The 27,552-nt window shown below is 46.2% G+C and overlaps 1 protein-coding gene across 9 annotated transcripts in view; it reads left to right on the plus strand.

The window, feature by feature from the left end:
- The window catches only part of EGFLAM (EGF like, fibronectin type III and laminin G domains), a 234,149-nt gene extending 209,018 nt beyond the window's left edge, over window positions 1–25,131 (plus strand). For 5 of the 9 annotated variants that reach the window (XM_065546179.2, XM_065546178.2, XM_005556757.5 and 2 more), the window contains 5 exons: window positions 8,734–8,812; window positions 11,739–11,882; window positions 18,929–19,012; window positions 23,102–23,205; window positions 24,028–25,131. In XM_065546179.2, the coding sequence (XP_065402251.1) occupies window positions 8,734–8,812; window positions 11,739–11,882; window positions 18,929–19,012; window positions 23,102–23,205; window positions 24,028–24,182 (566 nt within the window). In that variant the 3' untranslated portion in view covers window positions 24,183–25,131. Of the gene's footprint in view, window positions 1–5,962; window positions 6,146–8,733; window positions 8,853–11,738; window positions 11,883–18,928; window positions 19,013–23,101; window positions 23,206–24,027 lie in introns of those variants that run through there. The other 4 variants (XR_012413618.1, XM_073993329.1, XM_005556760.5 and 1 more) reach the window with 3 other exon arrangements.
- The last annotated feature ends 2,421 nt before the right edge of the window (window positions 25,132–27,552 follow it).

Consider the following 27,552-nt stretch of genomic DNA (forward strand, 5'->3'; position numbering starts at 1 on the left):
ATATGGAATGGTAGGAGAAGTCATTCTACAGCAGCCTTGGAAAATATGAAAGATGCCAATTTGCCAATTGGAAGACTTAGTAGTATTTCTTATATTTAAATGAATTTTGAAATCTACATGGCAAATCATGAAATGTATTTTTAACAAGGAAGAGTAATTGATTCATTTGTGAATTACCCTGATTATAATCCTAACAAGCAAATTGCTGTTTAGCTAATAGGTTGTACTTGCAGAGATTTAGCTGAAGAGTGGCTCATTCATTCAGAAAATTGGGTTTGGATTTCACACATCAGTGTTTGAATTTCCTAAGTCTCCAATTTTACCACAGGAGCTTCGAGTTCGTACCTGCCTTATATCTAACATTAATGATCAATATATAAATCCCAGACTTAGATGAACATTTAGCATTGGAAATGAAAGGGAGAAAGAAAGGATAATGTGTGATCTTGTTAGCCCTCATTTCCTGCTGCAGAACATCAGCCATAACAGAGATAAAGTGCTCACATTTATAGCTTTGTAACTATAGGTTCAGGTTCAGTGAGAAGCAAATCTTACCAGAAAGTTGGGGTAGATCCCAGTGAGCACCTGGATCTGGCAAGATCTGTGAGAATGGATGATGGCAGAGGGAACTGCAGGACACTCTTTTCCTGCAAAGCAGTCTAGATCCAGGATTGGAATCCAGATGAGCCAGCAGCCACCCTCCATGTTGAATCAGTATCTGATTGTGTTTTGAAATCAAGATACTGCTTCTGGGAAGATGGCATCCTTTGCAAATCCTAAGAAGCTTCATATATCAGAGGTATGGCCCCTATCCCATAATTTCCTCTCCCATCATAATGACTGGAGAGGATTAATGGGGCTCTGCAACAATTTTTCCAGGCTCCAGCAGGTACCAGTTGTGGGCAGTTGCCATGCCAACTGCTATAATATTGGGGAAAGCATTTAGTCCCATTGTAAAGATTGGAAAGAAAAGGAAAAGAAATGGGCAATTATGTTGTTCCATAGAGATGCAAGAGAATACATAGAAAGTTTGGGGAAATCCTTGGTTTGAAAGACCAAGAATGGTGAGAAGCCATCTTTGGTTGTCAGAAAGAATCCTGTCTCATTCAGCAAGGTGATTTTTAGCCTCATATATTTCAAAGTTGGAGTTCTTTTCTGCCTCATAATCAAACTATGTTTTAAAAGCAAGAACCTGTTCCCAGTATCCCTACAGAAGTTAAACCAGTCCTTTTACATGGAGCAAAATGGTATAGAAATAACCAGCATCAGGCCTCATCCAGTCCATACCAAAGGGCCTTTCTTCATGAGGAATTTCATTTTCTGGATCGTCAGTGAGTCTGGGTCTTTTCAGCTGCATCAGATAGTGTGGCAAGTGAGTTCCACAAGGGCCGTAGTTGGACAATTTGACACTTGTTCCCACCTCTTGGTAACCCAGGAGAGCAGGGGCCAGAAACTCAGACAAATCCTGGAGCAGTTCCAGGCACTTAGGCTACATGGTGGCTTCAGGGCCCCCACTTTTCCCTGTGAGGCTGGAGGCAAGAACAGGAGAGTTTGACCCAGACTGAGGGGTGCACCAAGCTCCCACTAAGCATCTGAGAGGCTCTTGGGATACCACAGGCTTCCTGTAGCAGTGGCCACTGCAGAAACTCAAACCTGTCTGTCCCATCTTCAAGACCCACCAGGACAGGAGAAGCCAGAGGTTCTTCTTACTCCCAGCCATGACTTCAGGTGCCAAGAACAAACATAAGGTTTGACCTTGGGGGTCCTCTCGCCTTCCAATTGGTGGATTTGACTTTCAGGCATCTTCCCCAGCCTAAACCTCAGCACCCCATGCATTACCCCAATGCCTAGGCCCCCTTTTTTCTCAACAAGGCCTTCCCCATCAAAAATTACTTCCATATTTAGAGATTTTGTTCCTTTTTTCTTTACTTGCATCCAAGTGGACCCATCTTGTGTCCCAGTTCCTCAGAGCTTGTGTATCTAAGTAAGTTACTAAAATGTTCTAGAAGAATTTCACAACGCACATGTAAAAAACTAAGTTCTGAGGAATATTAATCACTGCTTTGTATACACACACACACACACGCATTCACGTACACAAAATGGGAGGAGGCTTCTATGGTGAAATACATTTGGATAATCCTGAGTAAACAGACAATTCTCTCTCTTCTGCAGAATTTCTCAGAGCCTTTGCTATGCTCTGAGTGTCTAAGAGGTGAATGCAGGGCACAGATGTTTTCTCTGGGTTCTCCCAGTCAATAGTGGACAAGTCACCTGGGAAACTAAGCTTTGGCCCTGCCCTTCCTTGTGTTACTAGAATAGCTTCAATTCACACTGTGTAGGATCCCACAGGCCACTAGATGGCGGTGTTTCTCTATAGCAGGTGGCCCCGCACAAGACAGCCAACAGCTGTTGAGACAAAGCTGGCTTAGCGCATGTACTCATCGGGGCGCACAGTCCTTAAGTATCCAATGCTGCCTGATCAATACTGACCTACCACACATGCAACATTTAGGGCATTTATGTTGTGTTTAGTTGAGTAACATCATGTTCCAGGGTCTGATTTGGGTGATTTTTTTGTTTTTGGTCCCAGTGTATATATAAAAAAAAGCTTCTGCAAATATAAGAAAACTCCGTATACAAACCACAAATTAATAAAACACATAAATCATGCATACTAAAGGGAATTTCTCTTTAATGTAATTTAATATATTAAATTTTATATCATTTAATGTATTGAAAATTAATGTACTAAATTTTATATTTAATAATATATTAATATTTGATTTTAAATACTAAATTATATTAACAATATGTTAATATTTAATACTAAACATAAAATTTTAATATAGTAATTATTTTAATATATTTAATATGTTAAAAATATATTTAATATATTAAAAATAAGTCATTTCAAATTAATTGGAAAAGAGAGGTTATTGTTACACAAGTAATTCAGTTGTTATATAGGAAAAAAATTTCAATTGTGTTTATCTTACAGATGAATTAAAGAGTGAAACATGCAAACATACACATTAAACAAATACCCAGACCGTTCGCTGCAGTCCTTCAGCTAATGACCATGTTGGCTGTTCCCAGTTCCTCATTCTGGTCATTTCCTCCTTTAGTAATTGGAACTTCTAATAGCACAATTCTAAGATGGTTCCCAAGATTCCTGAAACAGGAGCATAGGAGAGCCAGGGTGACACAATTTTAAAAGTCAGCTCCATCTTAAAACTAGCAAGGTACATTCCTTGTCAGTCACACGGTCATATAAGATGTCTATGGCTATGGAAGCAGCTTAGTAATGCCTGCAAAGACAAACCCTAGGACAACCAAACATTCAGATGCTCTGATATCGCATAACAATATATGCTTTTATGATGATTAGAGTCAGGCCAGGCGCGGTGGCTCATACCTGTAATCCCAGCACTTTGGGAGGCTGAGGCGGGTGGATCACCTGAAGTCAGGAGTTTGGGACCAGCCTGGGCAACATGGTGAAACCCCATCTCTACTAAAAATACAAAAATTAGCCAGGTGTGGTCGTGCATGCCTGTAATCCCAGCTACTCAGGAGGCTGAGGCAGGAGAATCACTTAAACCCGGGAGGCGGAGTTTGCAGTGAGCCGAGATCATGCCACTGCACTCCAGCCTAGGTGACTGGGTGACAGAGCAAGACTCTATCTCAAAAAATAAAAAATATAAGATGATTAGAGTCATGCTTTGATGTACTTATGCACTAAAATGCGAAGGATAACTTCCTTTAGAAAACACTTAAACCAACTGCAAGAGCCAAATTCAGAGGAATTTCTTTTCTGTGGATGGTATATCATTAAACACCCCCAGAATGGGAGATCTGGGGGTGTTTAATGTAGATGTTGGTCTTCAGATAGTTGAAGGGCTGCTAGTGTAGGGAAAGTTTTGTTTGTTTTTACTTTGTGGCTACAGTCAGTGTACTATAATAAAGATCTCTGTGCCTAGTAGAATGGTCCAGCACGGGAGTGTGTTACCTTGTCTAAGAGTGAGCTGCTCATTGTGGGAAGTGTTTGCTCCTGCGGGATGGACATCCATCAAGGACGCTGCTGAGAGGAGCCCTGGTTGTTGGGGAAGTTAGCCTTCCATGCCCACAGGGCCTTTTCCTTTGCTAAGGTCCTGTGAACGTGGGAAAGAAACATTGGTCCCTTCAACTTTTTTTTTTTTTTTTTTTTTTTTGAGATGGAGTCTAACTCTGTCACCCCAGGCTGGAGTGCAGTGGTGTGATCTCGGCTCACTGCAGCCTCTGCCTCCCAGGTTCAAACGATTCTCCTGCCTCAGCCTCACAAGTAGCTGAGATTACAGGCATGCCCTGCCACACCAGGCTAATTTTTGTATTTTTAGTTGAGACAGGGTTTCGCCATGTTGGCCAGGCTGGTCTCGAACTCCTGACCTCAGGTGATCCACACGCCTGGGCCTCCCAAAGTGCTGGGATTACAGGCATGAGCCACCACACCTGACCAACTCTTTATAGTCTATTGGGAATTCCAAGTTCCTCAAACGGAAAGTTTGCTTTGCCTGGACTGCAGGGCTTCTGGCTTGGAGGCTGCTGTCCACTGGGGTGTTTGTGTGTGTGTGTGTGTGTGTGTCACCAGATGGCACAGGCTTTTAGGTATAAATGTAAGAAAATGAAAAAAACACATTTCAACTAATCAGTAAGGCCATTGCCACAGAAAAAAGGCAATGTAGAAAAAATTAGGTATACTGGAAATGGTAGAGAGAAGTGGGGAATAGGAAGAGATTTGTTAAAGGATACAAAGTTACAGGGAGATAGGAGAAATAAGTTCTGGTGTTCCGAAGCACTATAGGATGACTATAGTTGACAATAATAAATAGTTTCAAATAATTAGCAGGAGGACATTGAGTGTTCCCAGCACAAAGAAATGATACATTTTGAGATGGGATGGATACACTAATTACCCTGATCTGATCATATATATGCATCAAAACATCACTATGTACCCCATACATATGTACAATTATTATGTGTCAATTAAATTTTTTTCAATAAAAGCAAAAAAATTAGGTATAGGGTTAGGTTAAAATATAATCATGTTGGCCAGGCGCAGTGGCTCAAACCTGTAATCCCGGCACTTTGGGAGGCCCAGGCAGGTGGATCACCTGAGGTCAGGAGGTCGAGACTAGCCTGGCTAACATGGCGAAACCCCAATTCTACTAAAAATACAAAAATTAGCTGGGCATGATGGCACATGCCTATAGTCCCAGCTACTCAGAAGGCTGAGGCAGGAGAATGGCTAGAACCCTGGTGGCAGAGGTTGCAGTGAGCCGAGATCATGCCACTGCACTCCAGCCTGGGCAACAGAGCAAGACTCTGTCTCAAAATAATAATAATAATAATAATAATAACAACAACAGTTATGTTTACAACATTTAAACCAACTACAAAGAGCCAGAAAGGGCTCAATGGTCACTTCAAGCTGTGATGATTTTGGATGTGATTATTTGCTCCTGTATATACTCACTTAAGTGAAGCATAGTTTGACCATTTTTTATTCTGCGGTGTTTCTCGAGGGTGCCTCTGTCTTTGTTAATCACAAAATAACCAGGGGTCTGGAATCTTGCAAGTGGAGACGGGGTGGGAATGAGGGCGATATTTTCCACTAGGCAGAGAGAAGAGGCAGCTAGCTGGCTTATCATTCCTTTTTCACACGCAGCCTAGAGCCAAGAAAAGTAATAATCATTGACCAGGTAAGTAACTCTTGAGCAAGGAGCTGTGTCTCTAGATTTAAAAGAAATGCAGATTGTCGGTTGAAGGTGAGGGAGCCTCAGAAGTGTCAGACAGCTGATTTCAAACATCTTCTTGGTCCACCACCACCCCCACCTTCATTAAGCTGAGCTGAGGCGGGGAGGCGGGTGGCAGGGTGCCAATCATGCTGAGGAGAGATTTCCAGTGGTTCCCCGCGGGGCTCATATTCACATTCCCTAAGAGGACGTTCTGGACCCTTGGGCAGAGCTTTGTGAGAGAAACAAGGCTGGCTTCAAGTGATCTGCAACCAGAGTAATTGGGATTTGACAAGGACTGTGAAAGGCTGATTCTCCCTGTTCTCTTTCATGCTGGCACCGGTCAGAGTGTGGGAACTACTGCCTCAATAGTAAGTACAGTAAGTCCTATGAGAGACGGCGAGAGTGCTCTGGGCTGGGGCCAGGGCCTGCCAGGGCAAGCCAACCACATGCAGGGGGACCCGGGGTGAGTGGTGTGGGAGCTGGGACATGCCTACGCCTGGTGGGAAGCCTTCCCGCCGGCCAGCCAGAGGACATTCTCTCCTGAGCTGGAGGCTGAGCCGGCAGCTGCTGGGGGCGCCCACAGACCCCCTCGGAAGCTTGTGTGCAGAGCTGATGTGTGGCAGGCACGTCCTGACCCTTGCAAGGAGTTCAGGGGAAAGAAGGCTGTTGGCCACAGGCCCACCGCCACGGCCAACAACAGCAGGGACTGGCCCTGGCTGTACCTCTCCCCTCTGGGGGTGAGCCCAACCCACCAGGGACTCCTTGGTTCCGTTTAGCTCCGGGAAGGCCTCCCCCGCCGCTCAGCTTGCATCTTCTCTCCTTCTCCCTTCCCAGCCATGGTGTCCTGAATGAGGGGCCCGCTGCCCCAGCTGAGAACTTCCTTCCACCTCCTCCATTTTTGCACTCCTACCTGCTGCCCAGTCTTCCTCCTCCCTGACATTTCTGTCTATTCCTCTGGGTCCATTCCCTCCCCTCCTTTTCCGGCGCTGCCTTCTTTCCTTTTCTGTTTCCCGTCCTTCCTTGCCCGGTGGCTGCCTTCTCTCCCGTTTGTCTTCCTCGGCACTTTCTTCCCTCCTCTTCTTGCTGCAGTGTCCCTTCTTTCTCATTCATCCCACCTGTTTTCCTACTCGGCTCCTTTCTCATCCTCTTGCCATTTTGCCTCCCACTCTCTTTTCCTCCCTGTTTTCCTTCCTTGTCTTCTCTTCCTCCTACCTCCCTTAGTCAGAAGGGAGTGGCTGGGGGTGCAGCCCTGAACTGTAAGTGACAAGAGCCCTTCACCTCTGGCCCTGCTAAGTCCTTGCAGCCTCAGGCCTTTGTCCAGGGCTGTGCTGCTTCCGAGAACCACAGAGCAATTTCTTCCGTAGTTACCTCCAAAATTTTCTTTTAAATTTTCTTTTTCATCCTTTGCTTTTCTTGTTTTCTTTCCTCTCTTCTTTTCTTTTTTAGTTTTTATGAAAGGCTCTGGGAAGCTGCCAACATAGACACTTCTACTTGGGGGCCCATTGTCATCGGCTTTGCTGCTTTTGCTCTTTTTTTATGTTTGAAGGTTAATCTGTACGATTGTTCATAGTATCAAATAATTCTACGTTTCCTCTCTGGGGTGGTGTCCTTCGTTCAGTGTCTTCTTTGCACCAACCATGTATTTTCGTGAAACTATAACGTGTTTTATAAACCTTCTTATTCGCCCTCATTTTGTACATTTCTTTGAATTTGAGATTTATTCTACCTTAATTTCCTTAAACCACCATTTCTGTATCTTTCCAAAGAGGAAAGAGATATTGCTGTTATTTCTCTAGCAGAAATCCCCTAGCCTCATCCCCCGTTCGTGACACCACACACGGCTACTTAAACTCTTCTTTTGCTAACTATGTGTAAAAGGGTAATTCCTCAGGAAAACAAAGTGATGAGAGTTTGGGAGGAAGAAAATGTATCTCTAAAATATTGGAAAGCTGAGAGGGGTCCGGAAGCCAGAATTAAGAAGAGCCGGTCAGGTTCAAGGCCTAGTGCTCTCTTAACTACATGATCTCAGGCAAATCCTCCATGCTTTCTACTCCTCACTTTCTCTTCCATAAAGTGAGAATAACCAACCCTTCCCTTCCCCCATACTAACTGCTACTTCATGAGATTGTAGTGAAGATCTTGTGAAATAGACCAGGCACAGTGGCCATGCCTGTAATCCCAGCACTTTAGGAGGCCAAGGCGGGCAGATCACCTGAGGTCAGGAGTTTGAGACCAGCCTGGCCAACATGGTGAAACCCCGTCTCTACCAAAAGTACAAAAATTAGCCGGGCTTGGTGGTGGGTGCCTGTAATCCCAGCTACTTGAGAGGCTGAGGGAGGAGGATTGCTTGAACTCAGGAGGTGGAAGTTGGAGTGAGCCAAGATCGTGCCATTGCACTCCAGCCTGGGCAACAAGAGCGAAACTCCTTTTCAAAACAAAAGATCTTGTGAAATACACTGGAAAGTGATCGGAAATGCAGGAGTCCAAGCCCCATTCATAGTGCTTTAGAGTCTCTCGAAGTCCTCGCTTAAAGGGGTTCTGCAGCAAATTAACTTTCAAGAATCCTAGTGGGCCTTACTTAGGGATTTGTTTTCTCTGCCTCCCTAGGAGAACATCTGGGGTTACCCCCAGCTGCTCCCCACATGGCCCAAGACCTGCTCTTTGGCTTCCAAGAATAATTGGGAACAGTTCAAGTTTCAGCACATCGTGAGGCCTTCTTAGCAGCGTTGAGGCCAGTGGCAGGGACAGGACTTCCCCAGGAGGGAAAAGTGGGGGAGAAGCCAACCCCAGGCCGTGGGGCCGGGCAACTGTGAATATGCGTGCGGCCAAAGGGAAGGGGTTGATGAATTGTTAAACATCCTATTTCCAGGAGCTGGGTGTTTTCCTGCTGTATGTGTGAGTGCAGGAGCCAAGAGAACCACATACTATGTAACCTCCTTTTTCTGTTCTGTCCCAGCGATCGTAGAAGCCATTGAGATCCCGCAGTTTATTGGCCGCAGTTACCTGACGTATGACAACCCAGATATCTTGAAGAGGTAATAAGCTTCAACAGGCACCTTCCTCAGCTTTCTGGGGGTAAATTTTTCTCTATATCTTTCTCAGAGCTTTTTCTTTTATTTCATGCCAGAAGATAATTCTCAAAGAAGACCATTCAGCCATGGCCTCAGGGGAAAAACACACACAACATGAAATAAACATAGAAACTAGAGCAAAATAAAACAAAAAACAAACCAAACTTGAGAAACTGGCCTTTCAAATAACCCTGTTACAAACAATCTAGTATTTTTCTGGTCAAAGGGCCTGGAGAGAGCAACTTGACTGGTCCCAGAGTTTCCAGTATTCAGGCTTTGAGAAGCAGTGAGAATGTGATGTTCCCGAAGCCTCAGTGATGACTATGATTCTCTGAGCAGGGCAGTTCCATGCTGTGCCGTGGCCAGACTGTGCAGCTCTGACCTGGGCCAGCAGCGGACGGACAGACAGATCCAAGCCCGTTCCCTGCTGGGTCCATACCTACCCTGCATCTTCATCAGCAAAGGTCTCTTGTCCCCTTCAGGCTCTGGCCAGTTCAGTGAGAGGCTTCTCAGCGCTCTTCATGTGGATACAGGGAAATGCCCAAGTCACAGCCATGGCGTCTCACCCCTGGTGGCAGAAGTCCCAGCCCTGGCCTAGAGTTGCTCTTGGTTTGGAATAGCCTTTGACGTGGCAAAATCCTCAACTCAGTCAAGCTTGTCTTTGGCACTTTCAGTTTGCCCCTTATCTCTTTCTTTCCCTTCCCCCAGTTCTTTGTGGCTTCTAGTGTGCTATTCCCCTTTCTGCTCTCCACACAATCATTCTGGGATTTCCCTGCCTCTTCAGATTGACTGCATCTTAACACACAAGGGCAAATCTTTAAACAAAAGGCATCCAGTTCTTAGGGTGGAGTTTGGTGACTTGTCAGGGAACAGAAGTGGTTGGGAGGAATTCTCCTAGGGCACTGGATGTCCCTGGTAACTCCCAGCACACCCCAGGCAGACACTGCTTCACTTCTCTAATCCCAGGTTGTATTTATCTGTGTTGTCTTGGCATGGGGGCTTAGGTAAAATGGATTCCCAGCCAAGAGAGACCGTCCTCCTTCTTCAGCCCTTTCTCTCCAAAAACGGAAGGTCATTCAGCCTAGAAAGCAGTGACAGGGTGAAAGGGGCCCAAGCGTTCAGTCTCTGGGGGTTAGTGAGAGACTACCAGGTGGTTTGGGGGAGTAGAGGGGATTGATGAGAGCAGGAGACATGAGGCCCAAGACCACAGCTACCTTGAGTGCCATAGTGTGTGTGTATGTGTGTGTACACATGCGTGTGTGTGTGTATGTGTGTATATGACAGTACAAATGCCTGTATGTGAGGCAGCAGGTAAAAGTCAAGTTCAGGATCTATTCCAGTCAGATACCTTTGGTGCATAGTAACAGAAAGTTCAGCTTAAAATGTCTTGCGCATGAGGGATATTTACTATTTCATATCACAAGGTGTCCAGACTTACACTGGATCTTGGGTTGATCAATTAAGAGAAGCAGCTGTACCCTCAAAGATTCCAATCTCATCCCTATTTCTTGCTTGTTGTCCTCAGCATCTTCTCCCGAGGCCACTCCCCAGCTGCCTATAAGCTGCACATAAGATGACTGACTATATCCAGTGGAAGTGAAAAAGACTTTTTTTCTCATGTGACTTTTTAAAAGAGAAGGAATTCTTCCCAGAATTGTATCTCACTGGACAAAAGGGATATGATTGTGGCTCTTCTGTGCTGCCACATGCCTGCCCCTAAATCAGTCACTGGCAAGAGAAATGGGAACCTCTTGACTGCCTTGTAACCAATCAATACACGCAAGGCAAATGGGAGAGGGAAGGAACCTGAGCGAAAGTCTGGGCTAAGCAGGTCTCTAGGGAACGGGTCAGTGCTAGATTGTGCTGCACCTGGCCTGGGGGACCTCGCTCCTCCCTTGCCATGCTGAGGTCCTGCATGGGGAATGCAAACTTGGTCTCTTCCTGATGAGCTCAGGCTCTGGGAAGCCTAGACAATAGTCCCCTCCACTGTTCACAATTGAGGACACTCTGCAGACACAGACCCAGGTGTGTGGGACAGACAGAGGGATGGCTCAAGTGACTAGAGAATGGACAAAGGAACTTTCCAATAACATTATGCTAGTAGCAATATTAAATTATGTTTCCTCCTATCTCACCCTTGATTCAAGGACCTCAGCCTTCCTCTTTTCCCTGTGCAAGATGAAACACTGATCACGCTAATAAGAATGAATTTCTGAACTAGTCTATTCTTAAGCATTGCTAAGAGCACATCAGCCTGTGAACCTATTCCCAGCCATGGATGTAGAGCATGGAGCCGGCGTAGCCTGAGCACCCCTCCTTTCCTTGAAGCTTCCTGTTCTTCTCCACCCTGGCTCTGCCTCAACACCACTCCAGACCATTCACTATCAGGCCATGTTCCTTGTCTGAGATGCCATCACTTGGGTATTTTCCCTGTCTAGACCTTGTCCCCAAGGACAGTCACTTACCGGCCAGAGCTGGCCATCCACAGCCGTGCTCCTAGCCTAGAGTGGCTGCCAACTTGAGCCTCTTGGTATTTAGGAAACACACTTTCTGTTGGGGAATGGAGCCCTTGAGTAGCCAAACAGGAAAGAGAAAAGAATGAGGTGTGTACGGGGTGCAGCCTAAGCTGTGATGTTGGCCATAGTCTTGCTAATCTGTCACTCAGCAAATGCTCTGTGGTGGGGTTCACAGTGCTTGGGGAGGGAGACTGCTGCTGAGTGAGCAGTCCAGACCTTTAGATCCGTGGTGCAACTCAGGGTGATGAAGTAAGCGTCAGAAAGTGCCAGATTATCCTACATCTGGTTCCTCAGGGCTGGCAGGCAAAACTGGAATTACTCGGAAACAGATGTTGGTGGTTGATTTGGTGGACTTGTTTGTGTATTTCCTCCAGGGTGTCAGGATCAAGATCAAATGTGTTCATGAGGTTTAAGACAACTGCCAAGGATGGCCTTTTGCTGTGGAGGGGAGACAGCCCCATGAGGCCCAATAGCGACTTCATTTCCTTGGGCCTTCGGGATGGAGCCCTCGTGTTCAGGTAACCCACTCTCCAGCTGCCTTCAGCAGCACCTTGCGATTTTCTCAGACATTGCAGCTCATGCCAAGCAGAGTGATTCAGAAGGGAGCCAGAACACAGTCTGCTGGAACTGGCTGAAGCCTGAAGCTTCAAGGCTTATTGGAAGCTCCTGGTCTTTCTTTCCAACATTCATCTTATACAGCAGCAGTCAGCAAACTATGGCCTGGAGGCCAAATCTGACCCACCACTCTTTTTTGTAAATAAAGTCTTGCTGGGGCTGGGTGCAGTGGCTCACGCCTGTAATCCCAGCACTTTGGGAGGCCAAGGCGGGCAGATCACTTGAGGTCAGAAGTTTGAAACCAGCCTGAGCAACATGGAGAAACCCTGTCTCTACTAAAAAATACAAAAATTAGCCAGGCGTAGTGGCAGGTACCTGTAATCCCAGCTACTAGGGAGGCTGAGGCAGGAAAATGGCTTGAACCCAGGAGGCAGGTGTTGCAGTGAGCCGAGATCGCGCCTCTACACTCCAGCATGGGTGACAGAGCAAAACTCCATCTCAAAAACAACAAAAACCAAAAACCAAAAACCAAGAGTACCCCAGTATTCCAACAGGAGTTTTTTTGTTTTTTTGTTTTTTGTGGGTTTTTTTTTTTTTGAGACAGAGTCTTGCTCCTTTCCCCCAGGCCGGAGTGCAGTGGCGCAATCTCAGCTCACTGCAACCTCTGCCTCCCGGGTTCAAGTGATTCTCTTATAGCACATGCCACCATGCCCGGCTGATTTTTGTATTTTTTGTACAGATGGGGTTTCACCATGTTGGCCAGGCTGGTCTCAAACCCTGACCTCAGGTGATCTACTCACCTCGGCCTCCCAAAGTGCTGGGATTACAGGCGTCAGCCACTGTGCCTGGCTTGTACTCTTTCATTTATATATCGTCTATGGCCGTGTTCATGCTACAGTGGCACACTTGAGTAGCTTCAATAGGAACTGCATGGCAGAGCCTTAGGAATTGACCATCTACCCCTGTGAGGAACAATTCTGTGCCCTTGTTCGAGTGTGTTACTGCTGCATGCTCCCTACTCATAAATTAGGAAGGAGCAGAAAGAGGACTTGGATACTGCCAAGCACGAAGGCCAAGCATGGAAGCGAGTACTCAGCCTAAGACTCAGCAGCTCAGGAAGGTCTAAAACCCTAAGCTCCAGGAGCCCTGACTTTAAATTCTGACTCGGCTCCCTGTTAGCTGTGTAGCTGTGGGAAGGAGAATCCCCGCTTTCAAGTCTCCTGCTGCTGGAGGAACAAAGCACAGATTCGTGTCTCAGTGGATCCAGCCAACATGAGAGTTTTGTAAATGCTTCTTGGGTGTTACCGATAAGGCGGTGCCAGAAGTTCTTCCCTCTTTTAAGTGAATTTAGACAGTTTTCAAATGTGTCAAATACATAGCTATGAAGTAGTTAAAGAATTACCTGAATGATTTCTCCCTACCCTTCTTACCAGATTGGGTGAAAGCTGAGCTTCCAAGGGGTAGGGTCTGTCTCCTGTAACATGAAAACACTTCTCTAGAGATTGTCATGGCATATCCTCACACGAGGTTAGAAATCGCTCCTCTAGACAGTGGCTTTCCAAGTGTGGTCTCCAGACCAGCAGCCTCAGCATCACCTGGGAACTTGTTAGAAATCCACATTCTCAGGCTTCACCCTGATCTACTGAACCAGAAACATTCCAGCAATCTGTGTGGTAACTGTTTCCCCAGACAATTCTGATACCCTCAAAGCTTTGAGCTCCATGGGGGAGGCATTTCTCAGGCTTGTACTTCTTAATTCACCCTCTGATGACTAGCTCGAGTGGCCGCTAAATGATATGAAAGTAATTGAATTGAAATAGACAAAGGAAGGCTCACTAAACAAGGGAGAAGTTGAAGACTTAATTCTGGGGCTTCTGTTGGTGGTGTGCTAAGATTACTGACAGCCCAAGCAGGATAACAGAAATCTTTCCATTTGAATAAAAGGCATTTTGAGAGGAAATGTCACTTGTCCAGTGTCATGCTATTCCCTAAATAGGAGAGCATGCTAAGTGACTCAGTCCTATGATTGTTGGGGACTTTGGAGAGTCGTGTGTAGTTGAGGCTGGAAGCTGGCAGGTGAGAGACAGCTTCTCACCATCTCCGCCTTCCTGTCCTCCATGGCCTCCCACCCATTGCTGGCCCAGAGGTTGAACACAGAGTTCTTCACACCCTATTTCAGGCTGGCTGCCTTGAAGCCATTTTCTTGTGGTTTTCCTGTGGTTAACCTCATCAAGGCCTCAAGTACTTGATTGTGCCCAGAAAAGAGAACTGAAACAGTAGCTTAGCTGTGGGTGGGATGGTCCCACTTCCCCCTAAACTGCCTGCTGAACCTATTCACCACCCACTCTACCCCAGCAGGGAAACAGCTCCCACCAGCTCCCACGCCAAGCCCTGGAGAGCCCCGTCCCCTCTCCCACCTGCTTAGCATCCTTCAAACAGCTCTACTGTATCCTGGACATATTTCTTGTTACCATTTCTTTCTCAGGATTCTGAAAATTGGTCCTCTGTTTTTCTTCTAATCCTGGAGTTCTGATTGTGATCTGTGTAAGACACACTGCTGAGCCCAGGCTGAGGCTGACTTCTGTGCCTGCTCTGGTCCTGGAGCCACCCCATCACTGCCGCTCTGTTCGTCCTCCATCTGGGCTATTATCCCACCGCATCAATGCCCCCGATGCTGACGTAGGGAAGCGTCCCAGCGGGCTGGGCACAGAGAGGAATTCCAGTGTAGGCCAGTAGTTTGAAGATGTCAGCATACAGTGAATCACTGGGGAGCTTGTTTCAAAGGTAGATTCCCAGGCTTGCCCCCTGAGATTCTGATGCAATAGGTGTGGTGGGCACCGGGGTCTGATTAGAAACAAGCACCCGGGTGGTCCCAGGACCCATACCCTGTGAAACAGGGTCTGAAGTGGCTTTGGAATTACACATGCCTCATCCCCTATGTGGGCTCATGCAAGTTACCCAAATCTCAGCCTCTGTCCCCTCCTTGCAAAACGACGGGGTTCGCTGTAAAGATTAAATGAATGAATTCATGTAAGGGGTTCAATGCGGGGCAACTTTCTCCTTCCTACCAGTTCCTTGGGGTGCATTGTCAACCCTGTATCCAAGCTGCACTAAGTGCTGCCTCTGTTAGGAGTGGTGGGATTATTCGTTTGGCTCCTATGATGTGCAGTGCTTCGTACATAGCTAATTAATGATAAGAAAAGTTATGATCCTTGCTCAAGCATTTTCTGAGTCTTAGAAGCCTTTACCTCAGAGAGAGAACATGTAGTTATTATTAAAACGTAGTTCTTATTTTTATTATTGTTACTGTTATTTTTAATAAGTCATGGGCCCTGCCCCTGAGGAGCACAGATCTGTGCAGTCTGGAGAGTGAATCTTTCTACAGAGCAGACAAATTGTTCTTGAGGTTTCAGTGTTTGATCCAGGCTGAAAGCAGATGAAGAGGAATCCTAAGATAATAAAATACAGTCTCAACTTTCATGACTTTCTTCACCTAAATGCTGGTTCTTTGGCTAATTTAGTGCTCAAAGCCTTTCTGCCAGAGAATAGGGAAAAGCGATGGGATTCTAAAAATGTATGTATGTATATATATTTATAGTTTTGGTGCAAGATTTAGCAGAAAAAAAGAAAATCAAAGTGCTCGGTGAAAATAAGTGTATTTTTCTGTTTTCTGTTTTGTTTTTGTTTTGTTTCATTTTGTTTTGTGATTGTACGTGGGGCATAAAACCTACCACCGGCAGGGTTTGTGAACATTGCTTGACCGTTCACACTGAACATTGCCCACTTAGTTTCACCTCATCACATCTTCATGCAGTGAAGAGGGGGAAGAGACTTGACATTAGTAAAGTGCTTTGTGCTACAGTTTAAAGGGGACATGATTAAAAGTGTCACCACAGGAAAACAGGAAGGTGGCCGAGTGGTTTCCAAAAGGCCTCACCTGAAGGTATTTCCGAGTGGCCCACCTTGGTGCTCTGGCTCACAGCCTCTAGTGCACACCAAGCTGAGTGGCTCAGAATAATCCATCATGGCAGCCAGGTTCCCAAGACATGGGTAGAGAAGTTAGACATAAACATTCTTATATCTGTCTCTACATTTTTATACTGAGGCATGCCTTCCTGCCATGCATGCTTGTTCAGTGTAGAGCTTGACACATTTAGAATATGTAAACGCTGATTCACTATCACTCAGAACAAGACATAGAACATGTCCACCACCCAAAAATGCTCCCTCATTCTTCTCCCAGTGAAGGTAACCACTATTGTTGGTCATTTATGATTATATACATGAGGGAGCTTTTCCAGGGTGAGTATCAGCATGTCAGGAGAAGTGGGAGGTTCTTTGGAGGGTCTGAAGTCAGATGGAATTGGGGGGTTGGGGAACCAGGCCATGGAGAAGCCAACTGAGTTGACCCCTCCCGCAGTGATGGCTGGATTCCCATCTGCCAGATTCACGGTTGACTCCCTAGAGCACATTCTGGCTCTTGGCCTGAACAGGAGAGTTGTCGGGTTGGAGAACAGAAGGAAGCGCACGCACCATTTGTCTAGATGGGCTCTTAGACAACTGAAAAGGTTTTCATTCACTGCACCACAATCATGTTGCAATCCAGCCTCCCTGCCCTTACACAGCCAGGTCACCTTGATTCTGAGATCTGGGTGTTCCGGACTGCTTTGGTTACATATTGACAGCTTGTTGGCTTACTTTCCCACGTGGCTAGTCTTCTAGGAGAGATGTGACACATTCAAGCCTTGGTGGCAACTTTCTCCTTCCTGCCAGTTCCTTGGGGTGCATTGTCAACCTTATATCCAAGCTGCACTAAGTGCTGCCTCTGTTTGGAGTGGCAGGATTATTCGTTTGGCTCCTATGATGTGCAGTGCTTCCTACATATGTCATGTTACTTAGCATTCCCTAGGATTCTTCAGGGAAGGAATTATTATCCCTGTTTGACAGATGAGAATATTTAGGCTCAGAGAAATGAAACAAGTTGCCCAAGGTCACAGAGCTGTTAGCTAGCGAGTCTGGGGATCAAGCCATGTCCATTGAATGTGAGTGTCCATGCTCTTTCTGTCACCCCATGCCGCCTCTCAGAATGGCCATAGATAGTTTCTGCCCACCAGCAACTCGCCCTACTTCCTATTCATTCAAGAAGTATTTAGCCACCAAATCATGAAATCTCAAAATTCCGCCGCCAGACTGCTTTATACAAGGAGTTACTTGATGTGGGAAAATTCATTAGAAAACAGTGGACTTTTCAGGGTCAGAGTGGCAGCTTTGTCCCAGTGTTTGTCGAGTCACCCCAAGTCCTATTCTTGGTTAAATGTCAATGGGCTGGGTGAGTTCTTTGAGCCTCCATTATCAAAGGAATGACATATGGTGCTTTCTCTGCAGAAAGCCAAGCACTTCCTATTCTTGCTGTTTTCTCAGAATGAGTACATGCAAGTGCCTGGTAACTCATCCGGGTTTTCTCTCGACATCCCTCTATCTTGGGCAATGAGGTGAAGGAGAGATATGTCCTCTTACAAAATGAGAAGGGAGTATCCCAGGTGGAACATACTTCCCTTCAAAAGCTTGGTGGCCTAGGCTTTGTTGTATTATCCAGGGAAAGTCTGGGCAGTTGGCCCAGTGCCCAGGCTAGAGTAGTCACTCACTAAATATTTGTCGAATTAAATTTAATTAGAATAATTGAATGAACACTGGATTAAGGGAGATATTTCTCTCTGGTAATGACATGTTCATGTTTTCTGAAACCCTTACGGTACCAGGGTGTCTGGGAACTGAAATAGAAAATAGGAAGCCACTAGACAAACCTGATAGCAGAGTTAAATGGGATGAGGACAGAGGATACACCAAGTTCAAATTCTACATTAGGTTTGTGATTTTAGGCAAATTCCCTTAATCTCTCTGGGGCTCATCCTACTCTTCAATGTTCAGTTTAAAAAAAACAAAAAGTGAAAACAGATGTATTCATTTCTTAGGGCTCTGGTAATGACCATAAATTAGGTGACTTAAAACAATAGAAATGGGCTCTCTCGCGGTTCTGAAGGCTAGAAATCCATCATGCAGTGCTAGGGTTCGCTTCTTCTAGCGGGTCTCAGGGAGAATCGGCTCCATGCCTGTCCCCCAGGTTCTGGTGGTGGCTGGCAGCCCTTGGCGTTCCTTGGCTTGGAGATGCCCCACTGCAGTCCCTGCCTCCATCTTCCCATGGTGTTCCCTGTCTCTGTGTGTCTCTGGCTCCATGTCCAAATCTCTTCTCATAAAGATACCGGTCATATTGGATCCATGGCTGCCCTAATCCAGTATGACTTCATCTTAACTAATGAATCTGCAAAGACCCTATTTTCAAATAAGGTCACATTCTGAGGCTCTGGGTAGACATGAATTTGGCGGGTGGAGGGAGGGGGCAGACCATCATCGTAACACAGTGTAAAACGTTACACATGATAAAGCCCTTCTTGTTATTCCTGATACTCTAGTACTGATGTTGCCTTACATGAGGGCATTAAAAAACAATCTTGATAACATTATGCTAAATGAAGTAAGCCAGTCACACAGTCCCAAAAAGACAAATACTCTATGATGCCCCTCATATGAGGTATGAAGAAGAATCAAATCCATAGAGTCAGAAAGTAGAAGGCTGGTTGTCAGGGGCTGAGGGGAGGGAAGAATGAGGGGTTATTGTTTAATGCAATGCTTTTGTTTTGTAAGATGAGTTTTGGAGATTGCCAGCCCAACAATATGAATATGGACTTAATGCTACAGCACTGTATGCTTAAAAATGGTTACAATGGCCATGGTTACGTTATGTATATTTTACCATAATTTAAAAGTCTGATAATTTTTAATTACATGAACCAGCCTGGAAACCCACCAACTTTTATAACACTCTTGTTTTCTGTTAAGAAAACTGCACTCTGAGTTGCAAAGAACTTTTGCCCTGAGAATCATCTATGAACGGTGTCTGCCTGTGCCTCAGTGTTTTATTCTGTTCTCTTCTTCTTCTCCAATGCCTTAGCTATAACCTGGGCAGTGGTGTGGCATCCATCATGGTGAATGGCTCCTTCAACGATGGTCGGTGGCACCGAGTTAAGGCTGTTAGGTGAGTCTCTCCTGCAGCATGAGCCAGAGCCAGAGCTGAGCAGTGGAGGGATGCGGTATCCAGTTCCCTTGTAGTCCCACTGTCCTGTTCCCCAACTTTGCCAGGCATCCTAGTACCCCTGATCCAGGGCATTCAGGGAATTTTCTATGAACTCCCGCTGTGCCCTACACTGACACTAACAGGCCAGGGAAACTAAACCCCCAAACCTTCGCTAAGCAATAACCTTCTGGAGAAGAAACCTTTCGATGGCTGAACTGGAGGAGCCTTGAGAGTTCAGGGTATGTGGACTTTAAAGAATGTTTGGGCTGGGCATGGTGGCTTACAACTGGAATCCCAGCACTTTGGGAGGCTGAGGTGGGTGGATTGCCTGAGCTCAGGAGTTTGAAACCAGCCTGAGTTACATGGCAAAACCCCGTCTTTACAAAATACAGAAACTGGCTGGGTGTGGTGGCACATGGAGGCTGAGGTGGGAGGACTGCTTAAGCCTGGGTGGTGGCGGTAGCAGGATCATGCCATTGCACTCCAGCTTGGGTGACAGAGTGAGATCCTATCTCAAAAAAAAAAAAAAAAGACTTTCAAATCTCATTGTACAGGCAATCCTCCCCCATCCCTCTGGCTTTTTTTGTTTGTTTGTTTCATTTGTTTTGAGGCAGGGTCTCGCTCTTTCACCTAGGCTGGAGTACGGTGGTGTCATCATGGCTCAGTGCAGCCTCGCTTGCACTCCCAGGCTCAGGCAGTCCTCCCACCTCAGCCTCTTGAGTAGCTGGGACCACAGGTGTGCACTATCTGCCTTGCTATGTTGCCAGGGCTGGTCTCAACCTCCTGGGCTCAAGTGATTCTCCCGCCTTGACCTCCCAAAGTGTTGGGATTATAGGCATGAGACACTGCACCCGGCCACTTTTTTTTTTATAACATTACCTAAACCTTAGAAGCTGACAGTATTTCACCCAGCACCGATTACTTATCTCCCCATCACAGAGGTAATCACCACCCTGACTTCTGATTAACTTTGGATGAATCATTCCTTTGCTCTTCTTTGTATAATAGTTTTACTATTAATACCCTTGTCCATATTTCTAACAACATATTTTCAGAAACCAAATAGCAGGCTGAAACTTAGAAATGTCAATCCCACATGTTACATGAAGGTCCCAGGAGAAGAAAAGCTGAATCGAGGCTCTGGTTGGGGTTCCCTGAGAATTTATCATAACCGTTTCTGGGGCAGCCAGTGGGTAAAGTCATGAGTGAGGCCTGGGAAACATGGTGCCTACCATGGCTACTTTCCTACTCAGCTCCCATGTAGGCTGCGATGGGGAGAGCTTCGCTGGGCCCCCAACCCCTGGCTGCTGGGCCTGCCTTTGAAACCCTAGAGGAAATGGGGATAAAGAGGCAAATCTGTGCCTCTCAGCTTCCTAGGTGGCCCAGAAAGCCCTTGAGACAGAGGGTGATTTTGATGAAGTCCCAACTCTAACTTTCTAAAAAAAGAAATGTTTTCCCATCATGAATATCCACATGCTTGGATTTCAAATAGTTTCTAGACTACAAGTCAAAAATTAACTCCAAAATACTCCGAACTCTATGGCTTCTAACTTCTTCATTTCTCCCTCTTACCCATCTTTAAAGGGGCTTGGCTGGAAACATCTAAAGGACTATGAAATGCTTGAGCTCTTTACCTCTAACTACACTTGATCCCTACAAATCCCCACCCTGGGAACATCAGGAAACAGCACCCTTCTCCCACTTTCCTTGGGTGGAGACCATTGGTTATTCACACATTGTGGAATAATTTTTAAACCTTCACAGTTGTTGTTGGGGTTTGATTATGTATATTAAGATGACACACTGGTGAGGATACCAGGCACTTCCTAGACATCTAAGGAAACTGATGTTAAATGATCTTCCCCTAGACTGTACAACTGTTTGTGGGAAAAGCCAAGATTAGAATCCCAGCTCAAAGCCCTTTCCTTCCCACCCCATGATGAAACCCACCCAAAGCTAGGATTTCAGATGTTTGGGAGGGATAAAGCAGTGGAAGAATTTCACATGTCAGTTTGTCAAGCTGGGCACCATGCAGATGACTCAGCAGACTTGGCTTTTCCTATTGGCATGATGGATACGTCTCCTGGTGGGTCTTAGTGGCAATGAGGCTGAACAGAAGGAGTTAAGCCCAGAACTGGATGAATGGGAGGATTCCAGCAGATGCTGAGAGTTGTGAGCAGACAGGCCTAGAAGGGAGGATACAACAGATATCAGGGGGAACTGGGTTAAGGCCATGGATATCAATTATGGTAAGAAGGATTGACTGGATGCCTTAATTCTCTGTGGCAGGCTCCAGGGTTAGAGATAGAAGTGTCAGTGAAAAGGAGATTGCCCAGGGGTCCTTGCTTTGGACTCTGTCTTGCTCTGGGGAATCCTGGTCTTGCAGGCATTAATCCCAGCAGAAAAGAGAAAATAAATTCCAGTTTATTAAACATCTCCAGGTGCCAGGTACTTTTCATACTTTGTCTCAGTTAATATTCACAGCAACTTAGGTTTTATAATCTTCATTTTACGGATAAAAATGATGATATGATAATGATATTGAAAACAATAGCAACACATTCCTCTACCAGTCTTTATAGAGCAAGATATGTATTAGGTATCATGCCCTGTGCTTTGTGCACATAACATCTGATCTCCACAATAATCTTGGGAGATTGGCATAGCTATTCCCATCTCAGGTGAGGACGCTGAAGCTCCACAGATTCCCTTGTTCATTCATCTTCTGGGATGAGCCTTATATTATTCCAGACATAGGAGACACCTCACTGAAGAAAATTAACATCCTTGCCTCATGTTCTTGCATTCTAATGGTAAGCAACAGACAATACATAATAAACATGATAAAGAAGCATGTTATTATGTTAGAAGGTGATGCCACATTTTTTCAAATCTAAGATGCCATTGATTATAAGGTATATCTTCATTTTAGATATAAAAAATGAAAAATTATTAGACTTTATGAACTAGAGTATTAAAAAATGGAATATTTTAGAGTAATTTCTTTTAAAAGGCAGGGCAAGCAAGGCAAGCTGTTGCGGGTACTGCCTGTCACAGCATTCAGATACAGGATTCTAAGAAAGCACGTTTGTGGTCTCAAACACGGGGACAGAACAACAGAAAGTTCTCTAAAGCTCTAGAGAAGGTGCTATCAAGAAGTGAGGCCTGGATGAGTCCACCCCCCAGTGCTATAGAAGCAAATGTGTTTGCTCGAAGAAGGCTCATGGGGCTGGATAGGTTTGAAAAACAGCTTTGAAAACTGCAAAGCCCTTGCCACCAATGAACACCTCCCTTTTCCTGTCTTCAGAGTCACTTTAGGGCTCTGTGGGTCCTTTAGAAACTTCCGAGCCAGTCTTCCCATAGAATGATCCTCTACCTACAAAAACTGCTTGTTGGCTTCTCATTGTACTTAGAATCCCAGCTCCCTATGGCTTCCCATGCCTCGCCACCAGCTCTCCTCCCCTGCGCTTCACCTGAAAGGTTTTCTCTGGCCTGCTGTCACCTTCAGGATAAATTCTCAACTCCTTACGAGCGGTTGACCATTTGCTTGGGGCTTCATCTTTCCCAGCCCCAGTGTTTTGTGAGTTCCATCTGCGCTAACCCCTGCTCTTTCTCTTTGCTGTTGTTGCTTCCTCTGTTTGCATAACCTTCTCCTTCACTTGACTTAACCTACCCGGGCTACAAGACTCATTTTGGCCAGAATCTCCTGTGGGCAGCTTTTTCTGACCATCTGTCTAATAACTGTCCTCTCCCTAGTCTAAGTTAGGTGCCGCTCCTCTGGTGGAATTCCACAGCACCCTGTGGTCTTTGTGGCGGAGTGCTGGCACTGTGTTGTCATTCACAGTTTGACTTTTTGTCTTCCTCAGTAGACCACAGAATGCCAAGGGCCACAAATTTGCCTTTTGCTTTGATTTCTGCAGCCCCATCATTTAGCACAGTGCCTGGCACATGGCGGGTCCCTTTAATACATTTATATTGAAATGAATGAATGATTGAACGAACTCCAAAAATGCCAGGCTTTTTGTTCTTTTTTGTTTCGGTGTTTTGCAGGGATGGCCAGTCAGGAAAGATAACCGTGGATGACTATGGAGCCAGAACGGGCAAATCCCCAGGCATGATGCGGCAGCTTAACATCAATGGAGCTCTGTATGTGGGTAAGCGATCGACCCTCGACCAAAGCTAACTTAGGCCAGTGCTTTTCTTATTAGTCTTCCATTTGCTGTGCCGAGGCTGCACGCTTGGCTGGATCAAATACCTGAAAATCAGGAAGCCCTCCAGATATTCCGTTCTTTCATTTTCTGAACAGCTGACTCATGGCTGAGGGGGCAGGAAGGGCTCCCTTCGATGCTTTTATGCTTTGGACAGATCCACCAGGAAAACCAGGCTTTTTCTTGTTTATAAAACAGGAATCTGCTAAATATAGCTCCATGAATTCTCTCTGACAAAACAGGACCTGTCTTTCTTTCCCCTTGCAGAATAGAATGACTAGTATTTCTGTAAATGGCTTATTAGAATTAATTCACTAGTGCAGATGCATAAAAATGAAAAGCTATTTTTATCTATATGATATTTTCTATTGAAAGCATTCAACATTAGTGCATTTCTTTTGGTTTAAGAGGATATCACTTCTAACTACACGTTGCATTCTGTTGACAGTATACCACACTTCAAAATTTACTAGACACTATTTGGTCTCAAAGTGGTCAGTTGGGCCAGAAATCACACAAGAGGAATGAATTTATAGCTTTTGATTGTGTACCAAACTGATCCAAGTCAATCTGTTCCTTCAAGGATAATTATAAAATAGTGAGAAATGAGGTACCGAGCAGCTCAAGGGGCCCACAGCCCTCATGTATCCTATGAATCAAGGGATGCCTTGATTAGCAGACATTCAAGTGCCCCAAAGCGGAACCCCGACCTTGCCCTGCTGACACCTGCCCTTTGGCTCACCTCATCTCCCTCTTGCTTCCTGGCAGGTGGAATGAAGGAAATTGCTCTGCACACTAACAGGCAATATATGAGAGGGCTTGTGGGCTGTATCTCTCACTTCACCCTGTCTACCGATTACCACATTGCCCTCGTGGAAGATGCTGCGGATGGGAAAAACATCAACACTTGCGGAGCCAAGTAACACCAGCTGGCCTTGCCCAAGGGACAGAGCCTTCTATTCTGAGAATCCCAGGGGCCCTGAGATCCTGCCTGATGCTATATGCAGAGGCCCAGGGACCAGGTGTGTGTCCTCTCACCAAAAAGAAAGTACACACTGATGAGAAACTGAGAACCAAGACAGGCATCCCTGGGTGGCCTTTCCTGCTGACACTCCGCGAGCTGACCCAGCAGAATTCCCTGTGTAGGAAGCATCGGACCTTGTCCATTGAATATGTAGCGGCTGCCAGAGATCACACATCAGTGCAAATTCCAGAGCCTGTCTGCTATAGCTCAATGACTGTGTTGTGATTCATGGTACATTAAAGAGAGAGAGAGAGAAAGAAACCCCCAGGGCAGTATTAAAATACTTCTCTCCTTCCCTGACTCATGACACTCTTCCTGACAGCAGAATGACTGTGTGCCCTTGAACTTCACATTTCCCACCTTGACCCATGGATTGTTCGGATTAACCCCTTCCACTCCTCACTGGCTGGCTCACTGTGTTCTGACTAGTCCATGAAAATAAAGATGGAAGGAGACCAAACATAGAATCATAATCATAATGCGGCCCCCTTCCCCAGAGCTTACCTCGAATGTGAAATTCCTACTTTTTATAATGCAGAGTTAAGGAGCTGAGCCCCATGATTTTGTAGCTGTACTTTTGTATTTGTATATTTTTATAGCTGCAGACTGTCCACACAGTATACTTTTGGAAGTTTGGGTGGATGACCCTGAATTCTTGCACACCTTTCCTAAAAATTTCTCCCAAAAGAGACTTGTTTGGGCCATTTGTGGTGTCAGTGGAATGGATAGGTAACTTGGGTGGGCGACTTTGGGAGCTGACCATCCTCTTTTGGTAAATGTCGACGGCTCAAGGGGATGAATATGAAGCTTTCCAAGATAAGCAGATTAAAAGGAACATGTGTTACCGAGGTAGGTCACTGTCATTTTTGCTTTAAGAGAGGGGGAATATCTGTAGTAAACTTGAATAAAGGGGACAAAGCTAGAACTTATTCATTCATTCACTTATGAAAGTGCTACTGATTTTGCGGAGGTCAGGTCCATACTGACGGACACTAATACAATCAGTGTTTCTAAGGCTGTGCAGGGGTCGGGGGACATGCTGTCAGGATGGTCTGAGCATCTGGGTGAGAACCAGAGAAACAGTACTTCTTCCTTCTGTACCATGAGCTGTGCCCCTTCACTATGCATGCACTTGACCCCAGAGACAGCTGGTTCACTGGCAGATCCCCATGACGGACTTACTAAGGGAAAGGTGAGATGAACACTGCCCCCAGAGAGGGGGGAAATATGATCTAACTTATGCAAGAGCCTATAATTAGTCCCAGTCTTGACTCTACTTTTGTTTGTGCAGCATTCATTCGCCAAGACTTGGGGTTTGTGCAAGGCAGTTTTAAGCACATAATGTAATCATAAAAGATGAATAAACTAGAGAGGTCCACTCTGTGCCCCAATCTCCTGTCTTTGGGAAGCTTTGATGGCCAGGATCCTTTCTCCCAGAGGAATCATGGTCATCATCATCATCATCCACTCCTAGACACATAACCTTACATGAGTGCAATCCAGAGAAAGGCCACGTGGTAGAAAGCGGGTCCTTCACCTCCCAGACACCCTCGCCTCAACACCTCTTCCTTTGATACTGTTGGGACCAGTGCTTCCCAAGATGTCATGGAGTTGCTTTTACGGCCCATTTTGATGGATTCCCTCCAGCCATAAATATCATTGTGATCTTAGCAAAATCTTCAGCTGAATTGAAGCTGGAAGAGCTGTTGCTGATCAGTTGTTGTTCCATGAAAGTGTTATCCAGAGAAAAATGCAATGTCCCAGGGATGCAGGCCTGGGAGTAGAACCACCTGCCTCTGGCTGGGAAGCAGACGAGGCTAAGGGGAGAAGAGTGATGTGATGACAGGGTCAGGGGAGTAGGGATCTGACAGGTGAGAGAGCAGCAGAGTGGAGGGACCCCAGAGAAGCTGGTGACCTGGGAGGCTTGGGCTCAGAGGACAGGGTAAGAGACAGTGTATCCCATGTGGGCTCCTGGGTGTCCAGTTTTCTCTCTATGTGTATCTGTTGTCATGGCCACAATAATGCTGCATAACAAAAATCACAAAACTGCAATGGCATACAGCAATGAATGTTTATTCCTCACTTTGAGTGGTCAGCTTGGCAGCTCTGCCAATCTTGGCTGGGCTTGACTAGGTGGGATCTTCTGGTGTCGGTTGGACTTGCTCACACGTGTCAGGGTTGCTAATTCAGGATAGCCTTGGCCAGATTGATGAGGTGGCTTGTGTCTGCTCCGTGTGTTTCTTGTCCTCCTCCTGGGCCAATGGGCTGGCCTGAGCATGCCCTTGTCCTGACGATGGGGGAGGGCACAAGCACGAGACTAAAGGTGGAAGACCTTTCGCGGCCTCGGCTTGGCACTGCCACACCCCAGTCATCTGTGGATTCAAGAGAGGAAGAAATGGGCCAGCCCCCACGTGACATATGGGCTCTTCTCCAGCATGAGAAAACTACCAAGCTGCCTGGCAGTGGGCATGGACTCAGGAGCAGTAGGAAAGCATCACTGCTGATGCAATCGGTCCACCCCAGCAAGTCCTGTGTCATTCACGACAGAGCGCAGTAGGGATGCCGTGACCCCCTGGCCATAGCTCTTTTCTGACCTTCTCTAACCCTTGGGGCTGGGGGCAAGGTCCGTGATGTTCTCGGTGCCCAGCCAGTCCAGGCCAGGTCTGATGCGAGCAGCACCTGCCCTCCCCCTCACATTGTGGTATCCTCTCTTCTCCTTGCCCTCCTTCCACCTGCTCCCTGACACTTGGCAGCTGGCCCCATTGCTGTTCTGAGGAGGAGGGACTCGACCGGCTGGGAGATGGGATCTGTGCCTGGCTTTTGGGTAGCCGCTATGGGGACAGCATGTTGGAGAAGGCTGGCCAGGCTCTTGGCTGGAGAGAAAGGTCTGGGGTGTCACCAGGGAGCTCAGAGGCTAACAGCAGTCCCTGTCCTAGGAAGGAAGGATAGAGTGGGGCACAGGATCCTGAAAAGCTTTTCTCCCACAATCAGGATCCGAGAAAATTCCCTGGAACCTGCCACATGTTCGAAGCAAGGGTGACCAAGTGTGGGCTGAGGATGTCCTTGCTTTTCCTATTAAGATGGACTTCCATAACCCTCCATGTTCCTGGAGACCCCACCTCAGGATTTCTCTCAGGAAGGTTCTGTGGTGTCTTCTGTGTCCCCTCCTGCGGCTGCCCAGGCAGCTCCCACGGCCTGCCCACCGCCTTGAAGGCCACCCCGCTCTCCTACCCTGGTATTTGTCTTTCATTTCCTGACACAGTCCCGTT

This window comes from Macaca fascicularis, chromosome 6 (genome assembly GCF_037993035.2).
Source record: "Macaca fascicularis isolate 582-1 chromosome 6, T2T-MFA8v1.1".
NCBI classification, from domain to species: domain Eukaryota; kingdom Metazoa; phylum Chordata; class Mammalia; order Primates; family Cercopithecidae; genus Macaca; species Macaca fascicularis.